Source organism: Varroa destructor, unplaced genomic scaffold (assembly GCF_002443255.2).
Source record: "Varroa destructor unplaced genomic scaffold, Vdes_3.0 BEIS01000003.1, whole genome shotgun sequence".
In the NCBI taxonomy this organism is placed as follows: Eukaryota; Metazoa; Arthropoda; class Arachnida; order Mesostigmata; family Varroidae; genus Varroa; species Varroa destructor.
Window position 1 is genome coordinate 43607428 of NW_019211456.1, and position 22876 is coordinate 43630303.

At 42.6% G+C, this 22876-nt stretch overlaps 2 protein-coding genes across 3 annotated transcripts in view; one reads left to right on the forward strand and one right to left on the reverse strand.

The window, feature by feature from the left end:
- Positions 1-22876, forward strand: part of LOC111246448 (uncharacterized) — a 259672-nt gene that overhangs the window by 10348 nt on the left and 226448 nt on the right. The gene's annotated exons all lie outside the window — the stretch shown is intronic.
- Positions 3819-6999, reverse strand: senju (UDP-galactose transporter senju). The gene has a single exon (XM_022796056.2). The coding sequence runs from the start codon at positions 5707-5709 to the stop codon at positions 4507-4509; it is 1203 nt and encodes a 400-aa protein (XP_022651791.1). The 5' UTR covers positions 5710-6999; the 3' UTR covers positions 3819-4506.

Here is a 22876-nt window from a genome sequence, read left to right on the forward strand (position 1 = left end):
CCCCCCACTAGTGTTCTATTTGCGATTGATGCTAACTAGCAGCAGGCTTGAAAAAATTGGAAAAAACCTGTGTTAAAGTAATTCCGGCTTTATTATCAGGCGGTGGGCTACAGATACCTTTGTGATTTATCAACACGAAATAGCGTTAGTTATTTATTTAAATTTGTTGTTACGGTTTCTGCCGCTAAAATTATTGACGACGAAACTTTCACACAGCTATCATACCTATTGATTGCATAGGGAGGAAAACTAGGTAACTTCTTCTTTAGGGCCTTTATTCACTCATTTGAGAACGCGTTTCCGTCACGGACAGATGCTGCGTCTACTGGATGTCGCGCGAATGAGGAAGATCGTTGAAGATTAGTTGTAAGCACCTACCATTCACCCGTTAGCCAGTCTTTCTCTATTGTAAAAGGGCCTAGCTTTTGTTACTGGAGCTGAGGTCATCAGCGAAGCGTTCATTCAAGGTTTTCTTGGCAATCATCGGCAATCAAGCTGCTTGTGGCGGGCCGCAGTTCTCTGATCAGATCGCAGAACTTCGCTGTTGCGTGTAATGGAAGAATAAAAGAAGATTCATTTCCTCGCGATAAACGGGACTTATTTCCAAATACCCCCAATTCAATGTTTTAGCTTTACTCTCAAGCACATTGTGGAGCAATACGATTCGTTGGAAATGTCATATCACGCGAAAGTTCATGCTTTAAATACGCTTCCAGATAACAGAACAGTCTGTCTGGCACATCTGTATCAACCGCTGCCTTTGCTGCTATAACGGCCTTAATTGCTATTCTCCTCCATGCTAGCCGATGATAAGTGACGAACAATGTGCTGCATTAAGGATCTATATATGGAATAGGATAGCAGCATTCCGTGAGGTATTGATGCGCTCTGCGGCCGCAAGAGGTGACCATAATACAAGAGTCGTGAGTAGCTTCTACTAGTGCAGACTGATCCCTGTGTGGTGGCATCGGCCGTCAGCAGTTGACGTCGGCCAGTCTCACAGTAGTCCTGTCGTTGCATTGCGGCCCACAACACGTCGCAGTTTATATAGTAAGATAATGTTACACTACCTTCTCTCGAATTAAAGAGGTGCCTAAAAGTAAGAACAAAAATTAGCGTGACCTGATTTGCTGCCCCATTTATCATGCTGCAGTTTGTGTTCTGCGTAAAGGAAATCTTGCGATGGGAAATAATCCACCCGTGTAATATTATTCGTTGTCCGGACTGATTTGGCGCAAAGATGCATTTGTTGTCCCGATTGAACAATTGTGAGGTGCGATGGACCAATGGGACTACACAGTCTTGCAGCTAGGTCTGATATTGATTAATCTGCACCATGCCCACCTTATCAATACAATGAATTGTGAATATATGACAATAAAACTTGACTCCAGCGGTTATTTAAACACGAATATGTTGTTTATATCAAACATATACTAACATACTTCATAATGCTATTACGATACTTAATGTGGTAGTGCTCCGAAAACAAGAAGTAGAGAGAAGAAACATATGCAGGTAACCGAAATTTAAAATTCAAACAGTAGAAGTTTATTCTTAAAATTTAAAAAATTCTTTCCTTCGGCGGTCCGTCAGTTGAACTAGCTATCTTCTCTTTCACATATGGCATTTGGCCTGTCTTCATATAATGATGTATATATTTACATATGTATACTCACAATGTAGCACAAGCCAGAAAAATATTAGTAGCGGCCATATCTAGACAGACACGCGCGCAGTCACTTTTGCCAACATTTACACAGGTTTACGCGGACAAGCGATATTCCTTGATTTGTTTTAATTGTTCTAGTTTCCGTCGTTAGCAACATACTGGTAACTTTAAATATAGGATAATAATATTAAGTAGATATCGGTGAAATCTGTCGAATGTTACTATTATTGCAAGGCCGTCGACAGAGCGACTGCCCCCCAGAATAATTCTTCAGGCATATGATAAGCTCGAACCCGTTTATTTGTGGTCACTGCCAGTCGTTATAGTTTAACCTAACCCGACAGATTTAAAATTTTGTTGCTCTTCCTGAATTTCTTGTAGCCTACACTAATCCGCCTATTAAGCTCTGTAGGCCGTAGATAGCTAATATTATCGTGAGTTGATCAAAAGCCAAAATGTACAACCTTACTGCATATACTTCGTTTTTGAGCAAAAAGGCAAAAACATTAAAACTTTCGACAAGCTTTATCCCCCCCCCCCCCCCTTTTAAAATGTAAAAAGGATTTAAACTAATTACTAATAGTATTTTGGTTAAAATTTTCTTGAATTAAAACTTTCCCCCCCCCCCCCCCCACTAGTGTTCTATTTGCGATTGATGCTAACTAGCAGCAGGCTTGAAAAAATTGGAAAAAACCTGTGTTAAAGTAATTCCGGCTTTATTATCAGGCGGTGGGCTACAGATACCTTTGTGATTTATCAACACGAAATAGCGTTAGTTATTTATTTAAATTTGTTGTTACGGTTTCTGCCGCTAAAATTATTGACGACGAAACTTTCACACAGCTATCATACCTATTGATTGCATAGGGAGGAAAACTAGGTAACTTCTTCTTTAGGGCCTTTATTCACTCATTTGAGAACGCGTTTCCGTCACGGACAGATGCTGCGTCTACTGGATGTCGCGCGAATGAGGAAGATCGTTGAAGATTAGTTGTAAGCACCTACCATTCACCCGTTAGCCAGTCTTTCTCTATTGTAAAAGGGCCTAGCTTTTGTTACTGGAGCTGAGGTCATCAGCGAAGCGTTCATTCAAGGTTTTCTTGGCAATCATCGGCAATCAAGCTGCTTGTGGCGGGCCGCAGTTCTCTGATCAGATCGCAGAACTTCGCTGTTGCGTGTAATGGAAGAATAAAAGAAGATTCATTTCCTCGCGATAAACGGGACTTATTTCCAAATACCCCCAATTCAATGTTTTAGCTTTACTCTCAAGCACATTGTGGAGCAATACGATTCGTTGGAAATGTCATATCACGCGAAAGTTCATGCTTTAAATACGCTTCCAGATAACAGAACAGTCTGTCTGGCACATCTGTATCAACCGCTGCCTTTGCTGCTATAACGGCCTTAATTGCTATTCTCCTCCATGCTAGCCGATGATAAGTGACGAACAATGTGCTGCATTAAGGATCTATATATGGAATAGGATAGCAGCATTCCGTGAGGTATTGATGCGCTCTGCGGCCGCAAGAGGTGACCATAATACAAGAGTCGTGAGTAGCTTCTACTAGTGCAGACTGATCCCTGTGTGGTGGCATCGGCCGTCAGCAGTTGACGTCGGCCAGTCTCACAGTAGTCCTGTCGTTGCATTGCGGCCCACAACACGTCGCAGTTTATATAGTAAGATAATGTTACACTACCTTCTCTCGAATTAAAGAGGTGCCTAAAAGTAAGAACAAAAATTAGCGTGACCTGATTTGCTGCCCCATTTATCATGCTGCAGTTTGTGTTCTGCGTAAAGGAAATCTTGCGATGGGAAATAATCCACCCGTGTAATATTATTCGTTGTCCGGACTGATTTGGCGCAAAGATGCATTTGTTGTCCCGATTGAACAATTGTGAGGTGCGATGGACCAATGGGACTACACAGTCTTGCAGCTAGGTCTGATATTGATTAATCTGCACCATGCCCACCTTATCAATACAATGAATTGTGAATATATGACAATAAAACTTGACTCCAGCGGTTATTTAAACACGAATATGTTGTTTATATCAAACATATACTAACATACTTCATAATGCTATTACGATACTTAATGTGGTAGTGCTCCGAAAACAAGAAGTAGAGAGAAGAAACATATGCAGGTAACCGAAATTTAAAATTCAAACAGTAGAAGTTTATTCTTAAAATTTAAAAAATTCTTTCCTTCGGCGGTCCGTCAGTTGAACTAGCTATCTTCTCTTTCACATATGGCATTTGGCCTGTCTTCATATAATGATGTATATATTTACATATGTATACTCACAATGTAGCACAAGCCAGAAAAATATTAGTAGCGGCCATATCTAGACAGACACGCGCGCAGTCACTTTTGCCAACATTTACACAGGTTTACGCGGACAAGCGATATTCCTTGATTTGTTTTAATTGTTCTAGTTTCCGTCGTTAGCAACATACTGGTAACTTTAAATATAGGATAATAATATTAAGTAGATATCGGTGAAATCTGTCGAATGTTACTATTATTGCAAGGCCGTCGACAGAGCGACTGCCCCCCAGAATAATTCTTCAGGCATATGCATTTCAACAATACCGTTATTTTGTTTGCCCGCCAGCTGATAATGCACCGATAACAGGACGTGGATGGCTGTTTTTTGGCTTCACTTATTTTCATGTAGAGTCTCTTAGAGGTCTTGGTGTTCGCATGGGTAAGGTATTGGCGATTGATAATGGTGTACGTCGCTACCATTTCGTTGCCGTCATGTTGTTAGAATGGCTGTATAATTCGACATTCACCATTTCGGTATGAACTACAGATAACAATACTAAACTACTAGGAGAGGTCAGGCTTTGTCGACCTCAGCAGCTGAACGTTATGAGCCACAGACTTCCTAACTGCCTCTTGCAGGAGTGTTTCCTTGTCTTCGGCGAGTTCCTTACCACCGAACCTGTTGCCGCTGCTGCCATGCCCTTTGGGTTTATTAACAACGGGGTTTTGCGAGTAGAGATACGTCGCTATAGACACAACCGTGATGGCCATAATCGTTGGTATTTCTATTGGTATTGAAAAGATGATCCAACAGAGTACCGCTGTAATCGAGAGGTCCAATGCGCCGGCGAACGTCTTCAAGATCGAGTTGAGGCTTCGTAGGAATACCGACACGATTATGCCACAAACTGATCCGTTAACCATAACTGCTATGATCAAAGGCTGACTAAAGATATTAGCTAGCATGGTTGCATTTGCTAATTCATCTGTTTGACCATGTAAGATGAGAAACGCCAGATTGCATACGATCGAATCGATATACATGAATATATTGTGCACCATGATATGGAGGTCGGCACCCGTATCCTTAAGCAGAAACTCGTTGTACACGCCCGCAAGACACGAACACAGCATTTGAAACAGAAGAAGCAGTATGCTCCACGAAAAAAATGCTGACAGTATACCGCCGTTGTATGTCGGTTCCGAATGGTGACCGTGGCTAATTCCAGCGCTACTGCTCCCGCTCCCGGAAGCGTCCGCGCTCGCAGCAAACTCTGGCGTACGCACGCTAAATTGTTTTATTACACACCCAATGGTGAGCAGGCACAACGAGAACCACTGCTGGCCGGACAAGCGCCGTTTAAACAGAATCTGGAACACTAAACCGGTGATGACGACACGAAACTGCATAAGCAGATTGTACGTCGTCGGATCGAATGTCTGCAAGTTACGGAAGGCCAAATTGTTGTAGAAACAGTAAAGGAGCGCTGGCACAAAGTACAGCAACAAGACCCGTCGATACTCAAAGATCTCGCTTACGAGCGTCGAAAAATTGTGATCTTTGAGATAGAGAGCGGTTGATAGTATTAGTTTGAGCAGTTCCGTCAGCATAACGACACATGTGACATTGTACGAATAGAAATTGTTTGTTTGAGACGCCTTCACAAGAATTGACTGGGCGATGAAAAACACGATATAACTAACAAATATTAGGGCTGACAATCGAGTGGGGAAAAACTCCCCTAGGAACTTCTTGTCCATTGACATCTTGACTAGAAGAGTAGGCACGTGCTATGTTGAATCAACGGTTGTCATCCGGGTTGACGTTCCCAGAAAGACCAGCAGCGGTGCCGACAGTAATGGGAGTTGATTCAATATCTACCGAAAATTGCGAACATCCGACGGCTTCAGATAGGTTTCCGTAGAGTGTGTTGGTGTCGTTGTTGTAATTTGCGCTTTTATCGTTTTGTTGGCAACGACCGTTTGTACTCTCCTGAGCAAACGGACCGCGCCGCTTAAAATTCGAAGAGCCGCTGGATAGCGGAAGTGGCGGTGAGCGACGCGCACTCCATAAGCGCCTGTAGATAGATGGGTGCGTGTATTATGTCGATATGGCTCGTGTCAGACGCCAGTGGTGTACAAGATCGTAGTTTACACTGGAGCCGTTATAGCAACAAAGGTATAAACTGTATAAACAGTAACTGTTTAGTAGCGGTTATGAAAATACACCGCGGCCGTATGAAGAAGAGTGCAATAGTTAACAATACTCGATACTAGAAACAGCAAAGAGAGCCATTGTAAAAAAGAACGGCATGCTAACCAGGTAGTACGCATTCTCATGACGTTTTATTGTCAATCGTCGTCGATGATCAACCAACTGCCTGCTTCGTAATGGGAACAGAAGACGATGGTCGGAATCACTGTAGCACTGTTGTCGTTTGTCCAGCACTGGCCTCGACCGCCACGTCCACGTTGCTAAGCAGCACGAGCTGACAAGAGTCGTCTAACGTCACAGTTGCCACTAGTACAATAGGTAGCACTACTACACGAACTACTACTAGCACGAACAGAAGTGATTCTAGTTATAATAGCAGCTCTCCTACCACCTAGGAGTCCCATCATTTGACTTCCCATTTATATACATATGTGTTAATATATCGATATTCAAGCCTTTCCGTCTCAGTCCATTGATTGTCGGTACCACATTACTGTTTTTATAGTGGCGTCTTTACTCACAACACTTAATCCGAGTATGACAGTTGCATCACACAAACGCTTACATCCTGACACACGAAAACGAATCTACGAGCTATTCTTTTAATGGTGTTGATGGAGTGCAGAACACACAATAAAAATGTGCCGTAATTACTTTTCTTATTTATATAGCAGTAGCACTACGCCGATGAAAGACAACATACAGTGGCGATTGATTCGTCGCAAAACATTCGACAAAGCCTCAAAAGTTACAGACAAGCCGTGGTTTTTGTCAACTATTTAGCCTCACCGCCACAACTACCATCGTCAGCTCTCGCTGTTTACTCGCAGATTGTTCTGCTACTGTCGATATGGCGAATGCCACTTGGCGCGTTGCCATGGCAACGCCAACGAGCTGCCCTCTCTGCTGGCCTCTAGGGAGAAGGGCGAAACTCGACTGCTTTGAACGGATGGCGGGAATCCGCCAACGCATCGTGCAAGCGTTTTCGATCCTGACTGGAGCGAAGCTAGCGCCGAACGGTAAAAGTAATACTGAGGTCCGGGTGCGTTCGCGCGACACCAGCTCATTGGATGAGAACAGATTTGGCTGAGAGGTGACACCAAAAATAAGGGCCGGGCCAGGGTTAGTTGTTGATGATCATGTACTTGTTCGGTAGATCCCCTTGCTACAAGTCGTTGATATAACTTAGTTTTTATTGTTCTGAGAGAAACTTGAGAATCATTATACAGTAAAATATCGTGATAGATTCATCAAAGTCATGTGGCACAGTCATATATAAAAGGGTTTACATTGCGCACCTTACGCGATCGGTCAGATTTTATGACAGAAAGCAGTATTTCGTGGAGACAATCACATAAGCGAAAACACAATAGCTATGCAAATCCGATAGATCATGTATCGCCTACTTGACTTTTGATAAGGCTTAACTTATTTCTAAAACCATGAAAGAACTTCAAAATCACGATTTTCATGACCATCACCACCGGCGTTACCAATTTAGTGTATGCCATATATTACAAGTTAGATTTCATTTTATGATTCGATTTGTATACATCGACAAGTTCATTTATTAAAAGTTTACATGGTAATTTCATTTGCTGTACTTTTGTGACACGAAGTTGTTGAATACGTTCTCTTCTCATGTATTTATTATTGTTGTTGTTTCTTATCCTACTCAGCTGTGGGATTCACCTAAGGTACAAGCTTGTCTGAAGGGGAAGAAACAGTCGACGATGATGATGAAGATAATTTATCACAGAATAGCATTGGTGCTGCTTTCTCGCGGCTCTAGGAGCTGTTTTTTTAATGGGGCAGATTTTTTTTACCTAGAAATATCCTTTCTCCCCATCTCTCGGCGCGAGCGCCTGCACGAGATACCATCGATGCTTAGGTACCATACATAACATACACGCTAGTGGGCACACCGAAGCGAATACCAGGTATCTCGCAGCGCTATAATCAAGCGAGTGCTGTTGCTCTTTTGGAAGCGGTTTCAAATGAAGGCCCGTAGAGCGACTTCTCATTTGCTGGCTGCAATAAAACCACCAGCCATTTACTCCTCCTCGAATAATATCAATATCCATTAGACTGTTCCGTTAAATGGTAGGCGCCGCTTACGTATGCTTGCCACGATCACACTTGACGAACGATCCTTATTTCGATATATGTATATATGTATATATATATATATATATATATATATATATATATATATATATATATATTTGCACGACTATATAAGCCGATTAACAGATAAGTAAAATAAGGAAATTATTTTTTGAAGCTCTTTGACGGCGTCCACCAAACGTAATTGCGAATGTTTACTGATGTAGTATCACTGTCTCCAGAATTAAGACAGGTATCTCTTTTAGGAACATATATATCTGTATCTTAGTTACGAATTCAAATAAGACAAAGCACCTAGGCGTTGCGTTAATGCAAGTTTTTTTACTGTTTATTAAGAACAAGATCCCTCTCCTCAATAGGAGTCATCGTTACAAGTTAGCCCTCTTTAGACCGTCTACATATTACATAATTTACCAATAGACGAAAATTCATTTCCAACGTTAATGCAGTACAGAAAAAGCAGAAAATTGTTTATCGTTCAATTGTTATGTGCTGTGTATGTGTGTGTGTGTGTGTGTTTCTGTCTCCAGTAACCTCGTGGGTATTCACAGCTTCGCAAGTATTGTCGCAGTTGAGGCTACCGCTCTTCCTTCACGTATAATATAAATTTCCGTGGTAACACCATCATCTATAGCATCGTGTCGTTTTTTTGTGTCTTGATATCGAAGAATATAGGCGAGTTAATATTGCTGCAGTTATCGTCAACATATTGTGATTGCCGATGTTACAATTAACCGGAAAAAGAAGGCAGTTATGACCACTGCTGGTGTCACCGCTGATGTAACCGAAGTGAAGATGCGCTATTTGACATCTTCTTTCGTTTAGCGTCGGTCTACACGCAGCTCTTCGTGCATAATTCGTTCGTTTGCCAAAAACAGATTCGTCTATGCTGACCTTTAAGTGAAGAAAGGATTCATCACTGAGGTCCATCGACGTCCTCCTCGTCGTCGTGATCAGTATTAGCCAATCGAATATGAACGATAATTTAAAGGCCACCACAAACTGCATACAGGCAGCCAGGAAGACATTTAGATTGGCAGCCTTCATTGGTGCTATTGAAATGCGGGCTCCTCAATAACGTGAACTTCACTTCCATACATATGTATAATAACGGATGGCTCTGCTGCCATATGATGCTAACATATTATTATGACTATAATTCCTACGATGACGATGATGAAGATTACGAATGAACGATGGACCGAACGACTGACTCAATGATTGTAACGTCCGAAGGAAAAAGATACGCGCCAGCGAAGAGAATTCGTAGCTTTGGAACTGTGTACGGCGACGTTGTTACCCTAGCTAAAATTTACGTGGTGACTGACATATGGTGGTATTGACTTGGACGAATAAGAATAGAAACATAAGCTGACAGGCAGCACCGAAATAAAAAAATTGGTTTGATTTTTGAAGGGTATGGTGATATGTGGCTCATACATCATTTTCTTGCCATTATCATAATAATAATTATTAGACGTAAGGTAGTTAATGTGACCCAATGATAATTGTCGTATAGCAGTGAATAATGATGATACAAGTCGATTCGGAATGAAGAACTTCAGAAAATTGAACCGTTACTGTATCAGCGTTACAATCGAATGGTTAGAGTGCTAATGCAGTAATGAAAACGTTTGAAGATTATAGCATGGTTGTGATGATGGTGTGTATCTTCGCTTGCCGGTAAATCTGCAATGTAATTGCAGATACAAGCAGGATGCCGCAATGTTATCGATCGGATAGAAAGAGAAAGAGTACAGAGCTGTGATGATCATTATTGTCATCATTGAAAAGAATGACGGCTTCAGGTGTCTCGTAACATCACCCCTCGTCATCGTCATCATCATCATGTATATGGTTATAGAACCACATACATAACGGCTTTCGAATCACGTTGATGGTACCACGAGCACCAGGAAGGATAAAATCGCAGAAAAAAGCGTCTACAGCTTCGTGATAGCATAAAAACGCGATTAGATTCCCATAGAAAAACGCAGGGTTTCTAAATCGGTTACTTAACCGGAGGAGACCTAAACACCAGTGATAGTATGGCTATCACATTTAGAAGAAGCCGCCAATGTGAGCCGTCGTTAGATCCATCAACTCGACAATTGAGGACGATATCTTGCGAAATTCTCAATTGATATCCGAATTTTATTATAGCAAATTTGAAAAATAAACAGTAAAACATTTAAAAGTCGAATCATGGTAGGGATGATTTTTTTTCCATATTTTTTTTTGTCAAATATGGACTAAGTCCGCAGTGTAAATCTAAATATTCTACGTTTGCTTGCACGATGCACGTGCTTAGGAAGTAATAAGCTGGTATGTACATCTCTTCTAGCTGGTTGGTGACACTGGTTTGTCCTTCTTGAGCTTGTGTTTTTGATTATTCTATATTGCTAGATACCATCGTATATACAGTACGTCGTGTCGCTACTTGTCGTAATATGTCCATTGGTTTTCTTCCAAAAATAGGCCTACAAATGCACTGTCAGTTATGTAGATAGGGTGAAATCAGGGTCAACAAATGCAAATTACAACGCTGTCTCTTGCTTTAGTTTTATGAACTTCTGAGCAAAAATAATTGCGTAACTTTCCTTATAGTTAACTAGTTACATATGCTTACTTCAAATGAATTTTTATGAATATCCCAAGTGGGCGGTTATCTTTAATCTTAGATATATATATAAGAATTTATTAGGGTGCAAGTGTAGTTTACGTGTACACGAAAAACAATATACATCGTTTACAGTACAATAACGTTGGCGGGAATTTATTGGAGTCGCTCTCTCGTATGCTTCCTCACGGTTCTGTTGGCCTAGTATAGACAATGTAGACTATTTGTTTATATTTAATTAGAACCGGCACTTCCTATATACGTTTAAAATTACTGCCTAATATATACCTGTGGGTTTATAATATGTCGTCTAATATATTTATATATACATGAGAATACAAAGCGGTTTCTATTCAAGTTTAAAACTTCGCAAATTCTTCTTTTGCAATCTTCGTACCCTTTTCGTTTCTTGCGTTCACGTTATCAGTATTTACCAGCAGGTCACCGAAAAAGAAACACGAAGAAATATAAATACTTCTAATCCCTTTGATACGTTTCGTCTGATCATGAGATGGTCGACGTAAGCACGGCAGCCGTCAACTGCCAACCGTCCATATCGGCTACAGACTACAATAAAGCCGCTGTTGAGCACGAATTCCAGCGAAATTGGTAGGTAGGCACGACACCCTAGCTACTAATATAGAAAAACGTGCAGATGCGATATCAGGCAACGGCGACTACAGCAGCAGCAAACAAAGTGCACACTTGTGGTCAAATACTATGGACGACTTAAAAACATGGCTAGAAAAGACCCAAAACTAGAGAGAGTCCGGAAGTATTGAAATGCGCGGATCATCGGCAGCTAAGAAGAGATAGATATCTGTCGCGCTAGACGCGGTCTTCTCTATTTCTATATCATGTTTTCTTGTGGCGCTGTTGTATTCATTGTTCCTGCGGCTAAGGCCCGGGGATTGAGAAGCATCTGCGAGACCGGATCTACTTTTAGTACTGCTTCTGCTGCAGGTCTTGCTGTTGTCGAGTGGTAGCGAACTTTGACACTCCCATCGGCTATCTGTTGGTCCCCTGGGCGCGCCGTGGGCCCAACAATATCAATTTTGGGTCTAGTAGCAATTAAGCATCTCCGTGTCCCACACGAAGTCCTGTTATAGCTGGCCGATTCTGCACTTAATCTATTTATTTAGAGTATGACAGTCTATCTACAGGCGTATGTACACACAGGGACGCATATCCGAAGTCAATGTTCGATAGTTATAAGTGTGCGTGGCTGCCGTCAGCATCGTCGGAGTCCCATTGTTGAGAAGCAGCAGCTTCGTTAAAGCGACGAGAGGAGAACGACCGCTGCTGTGTAGTTGAATAATATACACGTATCTATTATCTATTTAATGCTGTAGTTTTCGTAGTTTTTGTGCCCCATTGAAAAACGGAAAGGGCTAGACTGAAAGAGAATTTTAGCATCTTTTCAACGGCATTAAGCTGTCTGTCGAATACTTAGGTTGCGTCTGTGCGCAGTGGTCTCGCGTGGCCTTAGTGGGTCTACGACATATCGGTTGCCCCCGATTTTCTTACAGCTAACGGGGTCAAAGGTGACGACGACCGTAACTGCGACGGATATTTTTATTGGTATTGTCAATTTTTCGCAAATTGGAGGAGGAGAAGGGTCAATACAAAGGGGGAATGGCATCATCATGCTACTTAATATGTACAATGCTAAAATCGAACCAAGCACTCATCTGTGTCGCGTGCATTTGCTAAACAAACGTTGCACGCGATATGGATAGGTCGGCTAAACTGCTATTGTGATGCGAGGGCAATAACTGAAACGACAGAGGTTCATACAAAACGGGAAATAATTATGTCAGGTACCACACGTATTATAACAATACATAAGGGGCAAACTGCTGAGTTCGGTGGTAGGGAATGGATGGAATATATTAAATAAACTCTTCGATACTCAGCTTGTTTTATCCTTCGGTCATAATCGTAAGTAGCGTAGACCTAACTGAGCCATAGTGAAGAGCTGTCTACGCAGGTACCGCAACATATCTGCAACTGCTTGCCAAACTGGAATTTAAGATGGTTGTAGAACCTCACCGGTCGACTGTTACAAAAAAGAAAACAGAAATCAAAGGCCAATCCTCGCATAGGCATCGCCGTTCGTATATCATTAACTGTTTCGCAGTTAGCAAAAGAAGATCAAGCAAAGAAACAACATAAACAAGGTACAGCGGATCGATGCTGGATGACGTAATGACGGCTAGCTTAGAAACTGAAGCTAGTTAGTCCAGGACAAAAATGATACTCGTTGCCTGACTTCGACATTTAACTGGGTGGCAGGATAACTGTTGTCGCTGCTGCTGACCGCACGCTCGATGGATCGAGAGATGCCGATAATTGAAATGATTTCAGTGTTTCATCGAGTCAAACGTTCAGTCGGCTCGTAATGTTTCCGTAATTTTCTACTTGGGAAAAACCATGGTAAAATGTAGTTTTGTCTTTGTTTGCGGTCATTTTAACCGAACTATAATTCATGCGGAAGACAAACGTGCATTCCCTAATATTTTGCCTACCGAAGATCATGCAAGCTAGCTACGGACAACCGGTAGCTTGAATAGGACTAATTGCTCGAACAACTTTAGAAACACACTAGAAAGTTTTACAGGGCGCACTTTTAATTTATCTATTAGCTCTAATCCAGATTACCCTTGAAAAGCAGTAATTAACAAGTATATCAAAATTATCCGGTCCCACTATATCTGGTCAACCTGTTCCCGACCAGACTAGGTTCGATCGTTCATAAGTCTATCACTGTTGTCGCCCGCCCCCCACCCCACAAAGAGGATGCCTTTTGTCATTTAGAAATGGAAGCTTTGATATAGATTTTATCATATAGTGTCTACCACGAATAGATCTACACCTAAAATACATAGCGCATTGTGAAGTCTAAAGTGAACCAGGCTTGGCGCTCCCATTAGACCGCTCAACTTCACTAAATGATAGATACTTCAGGAAATCGTTTCCTTCGGAACCATTTTTGATCAAGTTTGCTAAACGAAATTCTGGGCTAGAAAAAGTGGGACTCCTTCGTCTATATTGGAATGATAACTATCTGCTTTTTGTTTGATTCCTTCTCGCCCTTGTTATCGATTTTATGTATTTTCCCTACATTGACTATTTTGCAGCTATCGCTTGTGCAACATGCCATTCTTGTATTGTAGGAAATCTTTCCTGGGGCAGGTGGTCGTCTACACTGGTTGGTTCGATAATATGGAAATGTTGCCAGAATAATAACTCGACTCGGGTGAGCAGCTTCGGCCATAACTTACCGGGGCATATATTCTGTATCAGAGACGACCGATGCCGAACTTTCTCTGTCAGCTCGTAGAACTTGCGACGACGAACCCACGGCCCCGATTCGCTTGGTCGCTGCGTTCCAAGCAGAAAAGACGAATCTCGTTTTTAAAAAAAGTGTCGAGTGGGCGAATTACGATACTTATCGTAACTCTGTATGGTCGACATTAGTTGACCTTTTGCTTGTTGATTTAGTCAAGCACTTGTGGACACGGTACGTCCGCTTGCCACTGACCTTTTTCCTTCACTTCGGATCGACGCCACCCACTAAAGTTACGTTCAGAGAGACACGCGGAACAGCATAGATACATGCACTCTGCTAACCGTTTGAGAGAAGTAGTGCCTAAGGAAGCAGCGTACAGGCAATTGAAGCCTGTAACGGCTGCGATAGGTGGCGCTGAGGTGGTGTGTCGCTGTTGTCTACTGCTATGGCTGTAACGGTAGTCGTTACTGTTTGTTACTTGGGAACACGCAGCAATACCAGCAGAAGATCCGTTACTGTTCTCGTACTGAGAACAATCATTACCATCAGCGTCCCAACTGTTGGTGCTGGAAAATAATAGCATGATTACTATTTTTTCACTACGCTAATTATATCGTCGGCGTTGTTGTTTGTGCTTGTTTCTCTGCGTGTACATGTTACTCTCTATGTACACATTATTCGGAAAAATGATTACCCTTATCATTACCGTTACTATCATTGCCGTTCAGTTTTCTATTTATATTTTGCGATCGACTCTTTCCCGAGCATCTGAAAACATAACCTATAAAATACATCTATAGATCACACACAGTAGTTGATTTGTTTTCGTGGAGTCGAACTCACGTAAGGAAACCCTGTCTGCCGGCAAATTAAAGACGATATTTGCTTACTTATTGCTACCGGACTGTTCGGTTATGTGCCGCTGGCATTTGCTGTTACCCTTGTTTCTCGTACAGTCGTCTTTGCTTTGTTTTTTTACTCATATCTTTTTGCACCCGACGAGATTCACTACTTATGTTATATTTTGCCGCCTCTGTTTCGTACGCTGCCCTCAACGACTGTGCTAGTAAGTGAGTGAGTGAGCACGCTTCAATCGCGCAATGAAACTTCTTCCATTTCGAGAGAGACTGAATACGTACAGGCGGCAGAAGTGAGACTAATGTCGAGGAGGGGCTGCCATTACCGAAGAGGCATTCATTTCTTGAATGAACTATTTTTCATCACACGAAAACTTGGCCGCCCGCCGGCCCGCGCGCACGCCCAGATAACTGGCGTGACGTACTGTTCCTTACGAAGGGCACACACATACATACCTGCTTATACGCTTCATTTTCCTATCGATCTTCTTGCGTTGGGTTTTTTCCTACTGCTGTTGCTGCAGCGTCTATCCGTCCACCTGCGGCAGGCGAGCAGAAGCTGAGACGGCTGCTGTCGCCGCGACCGCTGCTTGCCGAGCTTTGCTAATTATCCTGAGTAGTTCGTAGTGGATAGTAGGTGTCCATGGTAGTGCTTTGGTAGAGATGATGGCCACGATGGTAATAGTAATATAGAAGTTGCGTTAGTACTTTTGTCTGATGGTTTGTCGTGTGGTAGTGGTCGTAGTACCATTTACTTCCATGCGAAATGGTAAATAAGTGCATGCTGAGCTATCAACACTGGGTCCGGTATCTTCTTCACGGCGCATCACATACTGGGGGAAGTTGGGGCCTCGGATAGATAGGCAGATAGATAGGCGAAAGCGATCTGAGGTGATGTTCGGGTTAAGGGTAAGCGTTGTTGTCGGCGGCTGATTGAGGAAAGCTTCACTTACCTTGGTAGAACAAGACGAGACGATAAAAAAGAAAATAGATTGGTCGCTCAGTGGCGAACTTAAGCGCTAATGGCGCACTTTCGTTACTATTGAAAGAGGCATCGCGCACTCTATGCTTCGTTGTACACTGTCGCTCGCCTGCCTGCCTACATCGCCTGGCTGGGGTTCTCAGCAGCAACTGAGCTAAGTTCGACGCGTGGTTAGCTGAAATGTGGGCCGTCAAATTATAGCGTCCAGTTCAGCGATCGCCCAATACTGCCAAATGGTAAGTGGGACTTAAATTTGAGTATCTGGGTCCATCGACTTTTTTGTCATATATATCTATGTTTGATTGCTATATGCCTGGGTCAGTCGGTAATTAAAGCCTATGCTACTGTATTTATTAATACTAACCGCTGTTCCATTACAGGCCCTAAAGGGGGGCTGTTGTCCGAACTAAACGCCTAGAACATCACGTTTTGACCGATGCGGCAAAGGCCTGAATTTCGTATATGTCATATTGCCCAGGCGCCTCCGACACAGTGAAGGCGACGCTTTGCTTGCCGCGCAACAAAAGGGCGTTACTGACTAATGATTAAAATGATGAGCCCGAATACTTGCTAACAATTCCTGTGTCCTCTCAACGCAACAGAGCTTTGTGTCTTCAATTTTTGCTACGTATTATTAGCATAGCGAATATAGCAAATATATGATCAATAAAAACAGATAGATCCGAATAGTAACTATTATTAATATGTATATATTAATTAGTAATAATTTGTTACGTATCCTACGACCAACGATAAAGCAGATCTTCCATGGAACGCAGCAGTTGCCGTCTAGCGCATATATAGTTAGCCTTTTGCTCGCTACGGGTCGATGGTGTTAATACGTTGGGGAAATCTAGATAGTTTGAATTTTCGTTGTAAATCTTCTTGCAGCGAAGCTATTCAGCGCTACGAAACGCGTCCTAAGGAACAAAAAGAGAAACGTGAACTTTACGTCATACCACTCTTGGTTAGGGTAATGGCGCAGACGGCCTTTTCTAAAGGAATAGCTTTTTTGGCGCACCATTTCACACATACACATTAGCACCTAGCTATCAAGTTCCGGATACCACCAGAGAAATAGACGATTATCAGAAGCACGCACACGTATATCATAATAAAAATAAGCCGAAAATATGAGACAGCCTTTGAGAAGCTTCTATACATTTGGTCGGTGGCCGAGCAGTCATTCTTGCCTTCTCGAATACACAAATGCTAATACCTCTGTTTTTTCATGTAGACGACTTTGTTTTTACTACTTATTTCGGCAACCGAACGAACAACGCTTTACTGATACCGGGACACGCACAAATTCATTCTGTGAACATGTTCATACAAACCGTAGCGGCCAATACAAATGAATGTATCGAGCAAAATCGACATATATAGTAGGCGCGGGCAGAGCTATGAGAATCGAAGGAACAGTTCCGGCTTGAAAATGGTGCTCTTTTATGGCCTACGACTTTCGCCATCCGTCTAGTTAAACGAAGCTAAGTAAAGTGGGGGTGGTCAACGGCCCTGGCTGGTTTGAGAGTCAGTAAATTGAAAGCCAGGACATAACGCTGCATGGTGACCTTTGAAGATGGAACGAATGTTTAGGCCAAGTGACGCTATTACTAAAGTTTCTTACACTTCGTAGAAAACAAACCACGTGTCTGCCGCCACGCAGAAGAAGATGTCGACCTGTTACGCATATATAATTTGAGATATAAAAATTTTAAGTTAGATTCTACAACGGCTGTTTGCCAGAATAATATAGAGTTAAAAAAAAAAAACATTATTTGCCACAAATAGAAGCACCTAGAAAAAATAGAATACAAATGTTAAACACTGCAGTTATTATAGATGCAATGTACAGTAATACATTAAGCGAAATGGGATTAACGCTACGAAGCAGGGTCTTCTTCCCTTCCTCGTGTGCCTACGCAGCTAACTAGAAACTTCTTTTTTTTTCTATAGCTTCTCGTGCTCGTATCCTCCCGTTCTGTTGCATTTGCCTATAATTATTATCGTCGCCGTCCGAGACACGGGCGCTCCAAAACCACATCATACCATCACCAGCTGCCGATCGACCATCCATGTACGGCTCGTGCCACTCACGTGCAGCAGCTGTACGTCAGATGGTCACCTGTTTGTTGTTAAATATGCCATTGGAGTTGGTTCAATCGAACGTTTCTATTGTTTTCCACGACTGCTGATATTGACATGCGGTCGCGCATGTGCCTGAATGTGTTTTAAGCCAATGTTCCGACGAATGGTTTTGCCATTCTCATGCTGTTATGTTTTTAGCTACCTGATGATGATCTTGCCACCGCTGCTGGTGCTGCCAGATCGGCTCCGTTTGTCTTGCCACTTTTACCCCTCGTACTATCGTCGTAGTTGTGCGCTGCGCTCGACTAATTCGGCGAATCGTATGCTTTAGCTCATATCTGATTCCCTATTGCACTTCTGTGAATGCTACTAGTGTTGCCGGCGTAAACCGCCGGGAAAAGGCTACGAACGACGAACGAAATAACGGGTGCGTTATTACGAAGGATGAAGTGTTTCCTCATCCTATCTCCATCTTCCCTATCCTTTTTGTCAAGTTTCTCATTCGGGGTCAACTTTCCATTCGCTATCACGCAAAATCGTCTCAGAGTGCCGCTCCTGCTTGCCGCTGCCGAAGACATCGTCTGTATACTAATCGTACGCGACGTCTAGCATATACAGAAGCACGGCATGGTCACAGTCGCGCAAACAGCTGGCAATATAACTTGTCGATATGTAATCATAATATAAATCGATGCAAAAATAACCACAAGTTGAGGTCGCCTGATTTGCGGCCTGATTTCGGAAGAAAGCACAGTTTTGATGCTTTGTCGTATGAGTTGCAAACACGTATATGGTATATGATTACGCGTAGGCAGCTGAAGGCTTGAATATACAAATTCGTATAAACTGGTTTGAAGGGATCTATTGAATCTAATAACAATGGTTGAATCAAATCAGTAGAGTTTATGTGTAAACAGATAAGCAGGTACAGGCGTGCACGTATTCAGTTTCATCCAGCGTGAACCTCTACGACCAAGAATCAAATTTTGACCCCCAATAAGTGCAATTTATTCATCATAAAATAGGAAAATATATCGCCGATCATTACGTGGAGCAACCTTGCCATTGCCTCTCCTGACAGTAAAACGTATCGTTCAGTATTTTACGATACGTTTACAATGTTGGCAGAACCAGCTGCAGCAGGCATAGGCACAATTTCCCCAGAATGCATTTTGTATCGGCATCGTCACTGCCAACTCAGCCGTCTCCAGTAGATCTCATCCTTCGTTTAATATGATCCTTTTTTTGAGTACTGTTCTGCTAGCAGCGGCCAAGTAAGTGGCTGTCTGTTATGTTATCTGGGATGACATGCTTGTGTTTAGTACTATGCGTTATATAATTATCATAGGTTCCCGCTATTGTGTGGCAGCAAATCATGATGATTGTCGATTCTGACGGTGCCTGTTCTGGTTTCGTTGGAAATAGCATCGGCCAACTTCGACTACGTCTATGCCGTACGCTATACCAACAAATAGCTCGAATCGTTGCTTTATTCTTTCCAACACATTTTTGCAGTCTAACTCTCTCTCGGGCCTGTATTGTCTTGCACTGTAGTCGGCCGTCTGATCTATCCGATCATCGTCTGACGCTCTCTTTTCAGATGGTTGACGGTATCGACACGCGGGCACAACCTTCGTCGAAAAGGAACAACCTTCTTATAACCGCTGATGCGTCGACGTATTAGTTTTCTCTATTTCGTGTTCACGCAAGCGCATTTAAGCCATGCATACATCTAACACGTTTTTGTTGTATCGGTTTCTCTAACTTCTTATTCGCTTCATTTGATGCGTGCATACGATTTTGTAACTGGCCCACCCTTATAACTTCACGTGGCGTTTGGTGCTTTTCGGCTATCGTCTTGTCGTTCCTTAGTGCCCAGGCACTTCGATGTCTTTTCCGTCCTATGGTGTATGTTCGCCTGTTGAACTGAAGGACAAAATCGTCGGTGGTTCTAGCCCCAAGCCGACGTGCTGCCGTACTTTCGTGCCTGAGAAGTAGTGGCTCGGTGTCTTCAGGGCTGCTGGCTCTTATATCACAGCCTTACGACAATGCCATTGGAGATGCCCGCTGCGACGGATCGATACCGCCAACGTGGCAATCGGATCCGGTCCAACAACGCCAAAGTTCCTGCTCCGCCGTGAGCAGCAGCAGCAGTCGCCGTAACCACGGCCGTCCGAAATTGGTAAAACGAAGACACACTGACAAATTAAGTGAATTTGAAACAATGCCCTTTCTATCTGTAACCCTGCTTTCGTTGCTCTCCCCATGTTCTGAATGAGAACTACGGCTGGCTGAGAAGTAACAACGGCAAAAACAACAATATCGATTACAGCGCCAGCAGCAATGACAGTGAGAACAATGCGCCCCAGCAAGAAGAAAAACACAACAGCTCGCGCGCGATAACGATAGTCAGCGCATCTTCCCATAATATCAGATCAGAGCCACTGATAGGAGAATTAGATGTTAATCAAGACGACGCTGGAAAGAGAAGACACGAGGGAACTGCGGTGCGACAGGCAGGAGGTAAAAGAGAACCAGCTAACGCGGTGTGTTGTTCAATCCGTTGGCCATTTGTCGAATACACCAATAGTTAGCCCAATATATTACTAATAGTAACAATCAAAAGTAATAATAATAAGAGATAACTATATTGGGCAGTGGGAGCTCTCGAAGACGATCGAAATCACCAAACCACAATCGTTCACGATGTTGTCGTAGCCCATCGTCATGGCGAACAGCTTCGCCAGGCGTCATTCCAAAAAGAGGAGCGCGGCCGTTGTGTTTGCTAGAAGATAGTAATGATTCGTTTACGATGACGTAATGATAATGGACTAGCGGCCGTACTGTTTAACTTCTAAGAGGCTGTAGACTTACGGAAATATACAGAGCGTACTCAGATCGACGGCAGAGAACCAGGCGAGAGATATTTGAATTAAATCCTTTTGTCCTTACTGCTACCAGCGTTTATTGATTGTGATTCGAATAGAGTTCAAGAACCAAACAGATACATAGGGATAGGGTTAATGCCTCAAAATTCGCAAAAATGTTACATGTTTTTTTCGGAAAAAATAAGAGGTCGTACGCATACTTTTAAAGCGAAAGGAAACTGCGACATGCATATTAATGGGATAATGAGATAAGTATATTTAGAATACGTTAGGAATCAGACGTCGGTGCCTCCTAGGTCGATGGACATCAAGCGTATACATTTTTGGCAGAGTCTATTATCGCCAGACGTCAATCCAAAAAGAAGAGCGACTTCATGATGAAATGACCTCACAATTAGAAAGGATGCAACTCAACCGGCCTGTTGCATGCTCTCATAATAAGGACTCAGGTGGAAAGCCAGAAAATTTATATAGATAGGGAAGATGATTTAATAACTGGCGTCTCTCTGTGTTAACTCAGAGAGTAAGTATGCAAAAGTTCCTCATGCAAGAGTGAAAATCAGAATAGGTTTGACAAGCATTAAAGGACAATGGAAACGTTCGATATCTAAACCGTGTTTACAGGCAGTACGTGCTCGAAGAAAGTCGCAATAATACAATCATCAAAACATAGGCACAACCACTATGTGCCCATGTTTTTCTGATTGTTCCTTAACGAAATCTATTCACTTTTTCGTGTGTTGTTATAGTGTAATTGTAGTAATGATAGGACTACTGCATCGACCATAAACGCGTGCCTCATTCATCGTGCCTGCTCAAAATCATTCAGATATCGAGATGAGGTATGATTTACAAGCGACCATCCGAATGTGGCACTACTTCTGTTGAATGAAACTGTACTTTCCGCGTCTCAACAACGATGGCTGTGAGACGGCAAAGGGATCGAGCCAAGAGATGAATCTGCCGCCACTTGTGAAGACCTTTGCTCATCTTGTCCGCTCTTTTTTCTTCGTTGCCATCTTCATCCTTCGGCTACGAAAGGAACACTCGATCGGTGTCGATAGACCCTTTCACGTTCCTCAAATGTACCTCCGCTCTCTTCCCGACGCTTGTCGTAAAGAATAGACTAGCGTAACGTTCAGTATAAATAACGCCAGGATCAACAACTATTTCACAAACAGTAAACGAAGTGCGAAAAGCGCTAGCGAAACAAAAACAAACGAAAATAACTCAAATCTCTGTTATCTTTGTTTCTGCCCATATCGTTATCTGCATAATGACAGGGAAAGACTCAGCGAAAGGTAACCGTGCAGACGGCGACTTTAAATCTTGACGAAACAGGACTACGTAGGGAGTAATACTCGTTAACATTTTGATATTTTTCATCAAAAATAAATCTGTGCTCTCGAACAATCGCCCACACTCCGATCGTGTGTTGTAAAGGACCAATTCTGACATTGGCAGCGCATAGGCGAGACGTTTAGGTCATGGGAAGATTCTTTCAATAATAATAATAAAAAAACTTAAACAGTTATTGGCAGTGTTCTTGTTGCATATGATCGAATTAGCGCAGAATCTCGGTATCGACAAATAAACGTTTCTAACGCCATCCACCGTAGTACCATGCCGCTTTTTTCCCCATTTCGCTGTCGACACCTCCAACCTGCCCAATAATTGATTTTTGAATTGAATTTAAGATAGAGGAACCGGCGGAAGTATAACTCGAAGGCAAAGTGCGCGCGGGAAAATTTGAATTCAATACAAATTTTGAATGGCAACGCAGCACGGGCTTAAAAAAGCATGTGTCCTTCATACACGATCTATTCTCCAGTTTTGAATCCACTTATCTGAAACGAACGCTACTT

Coding starts and splice junctions, on each gene's coding strand:
- senju (XM_022796056.2), bottom strand. CDS start 5,709: ATGTCAATGGACAAGAAGTTCCTAGGGGAGTTTTTCCCCACTCGATTG.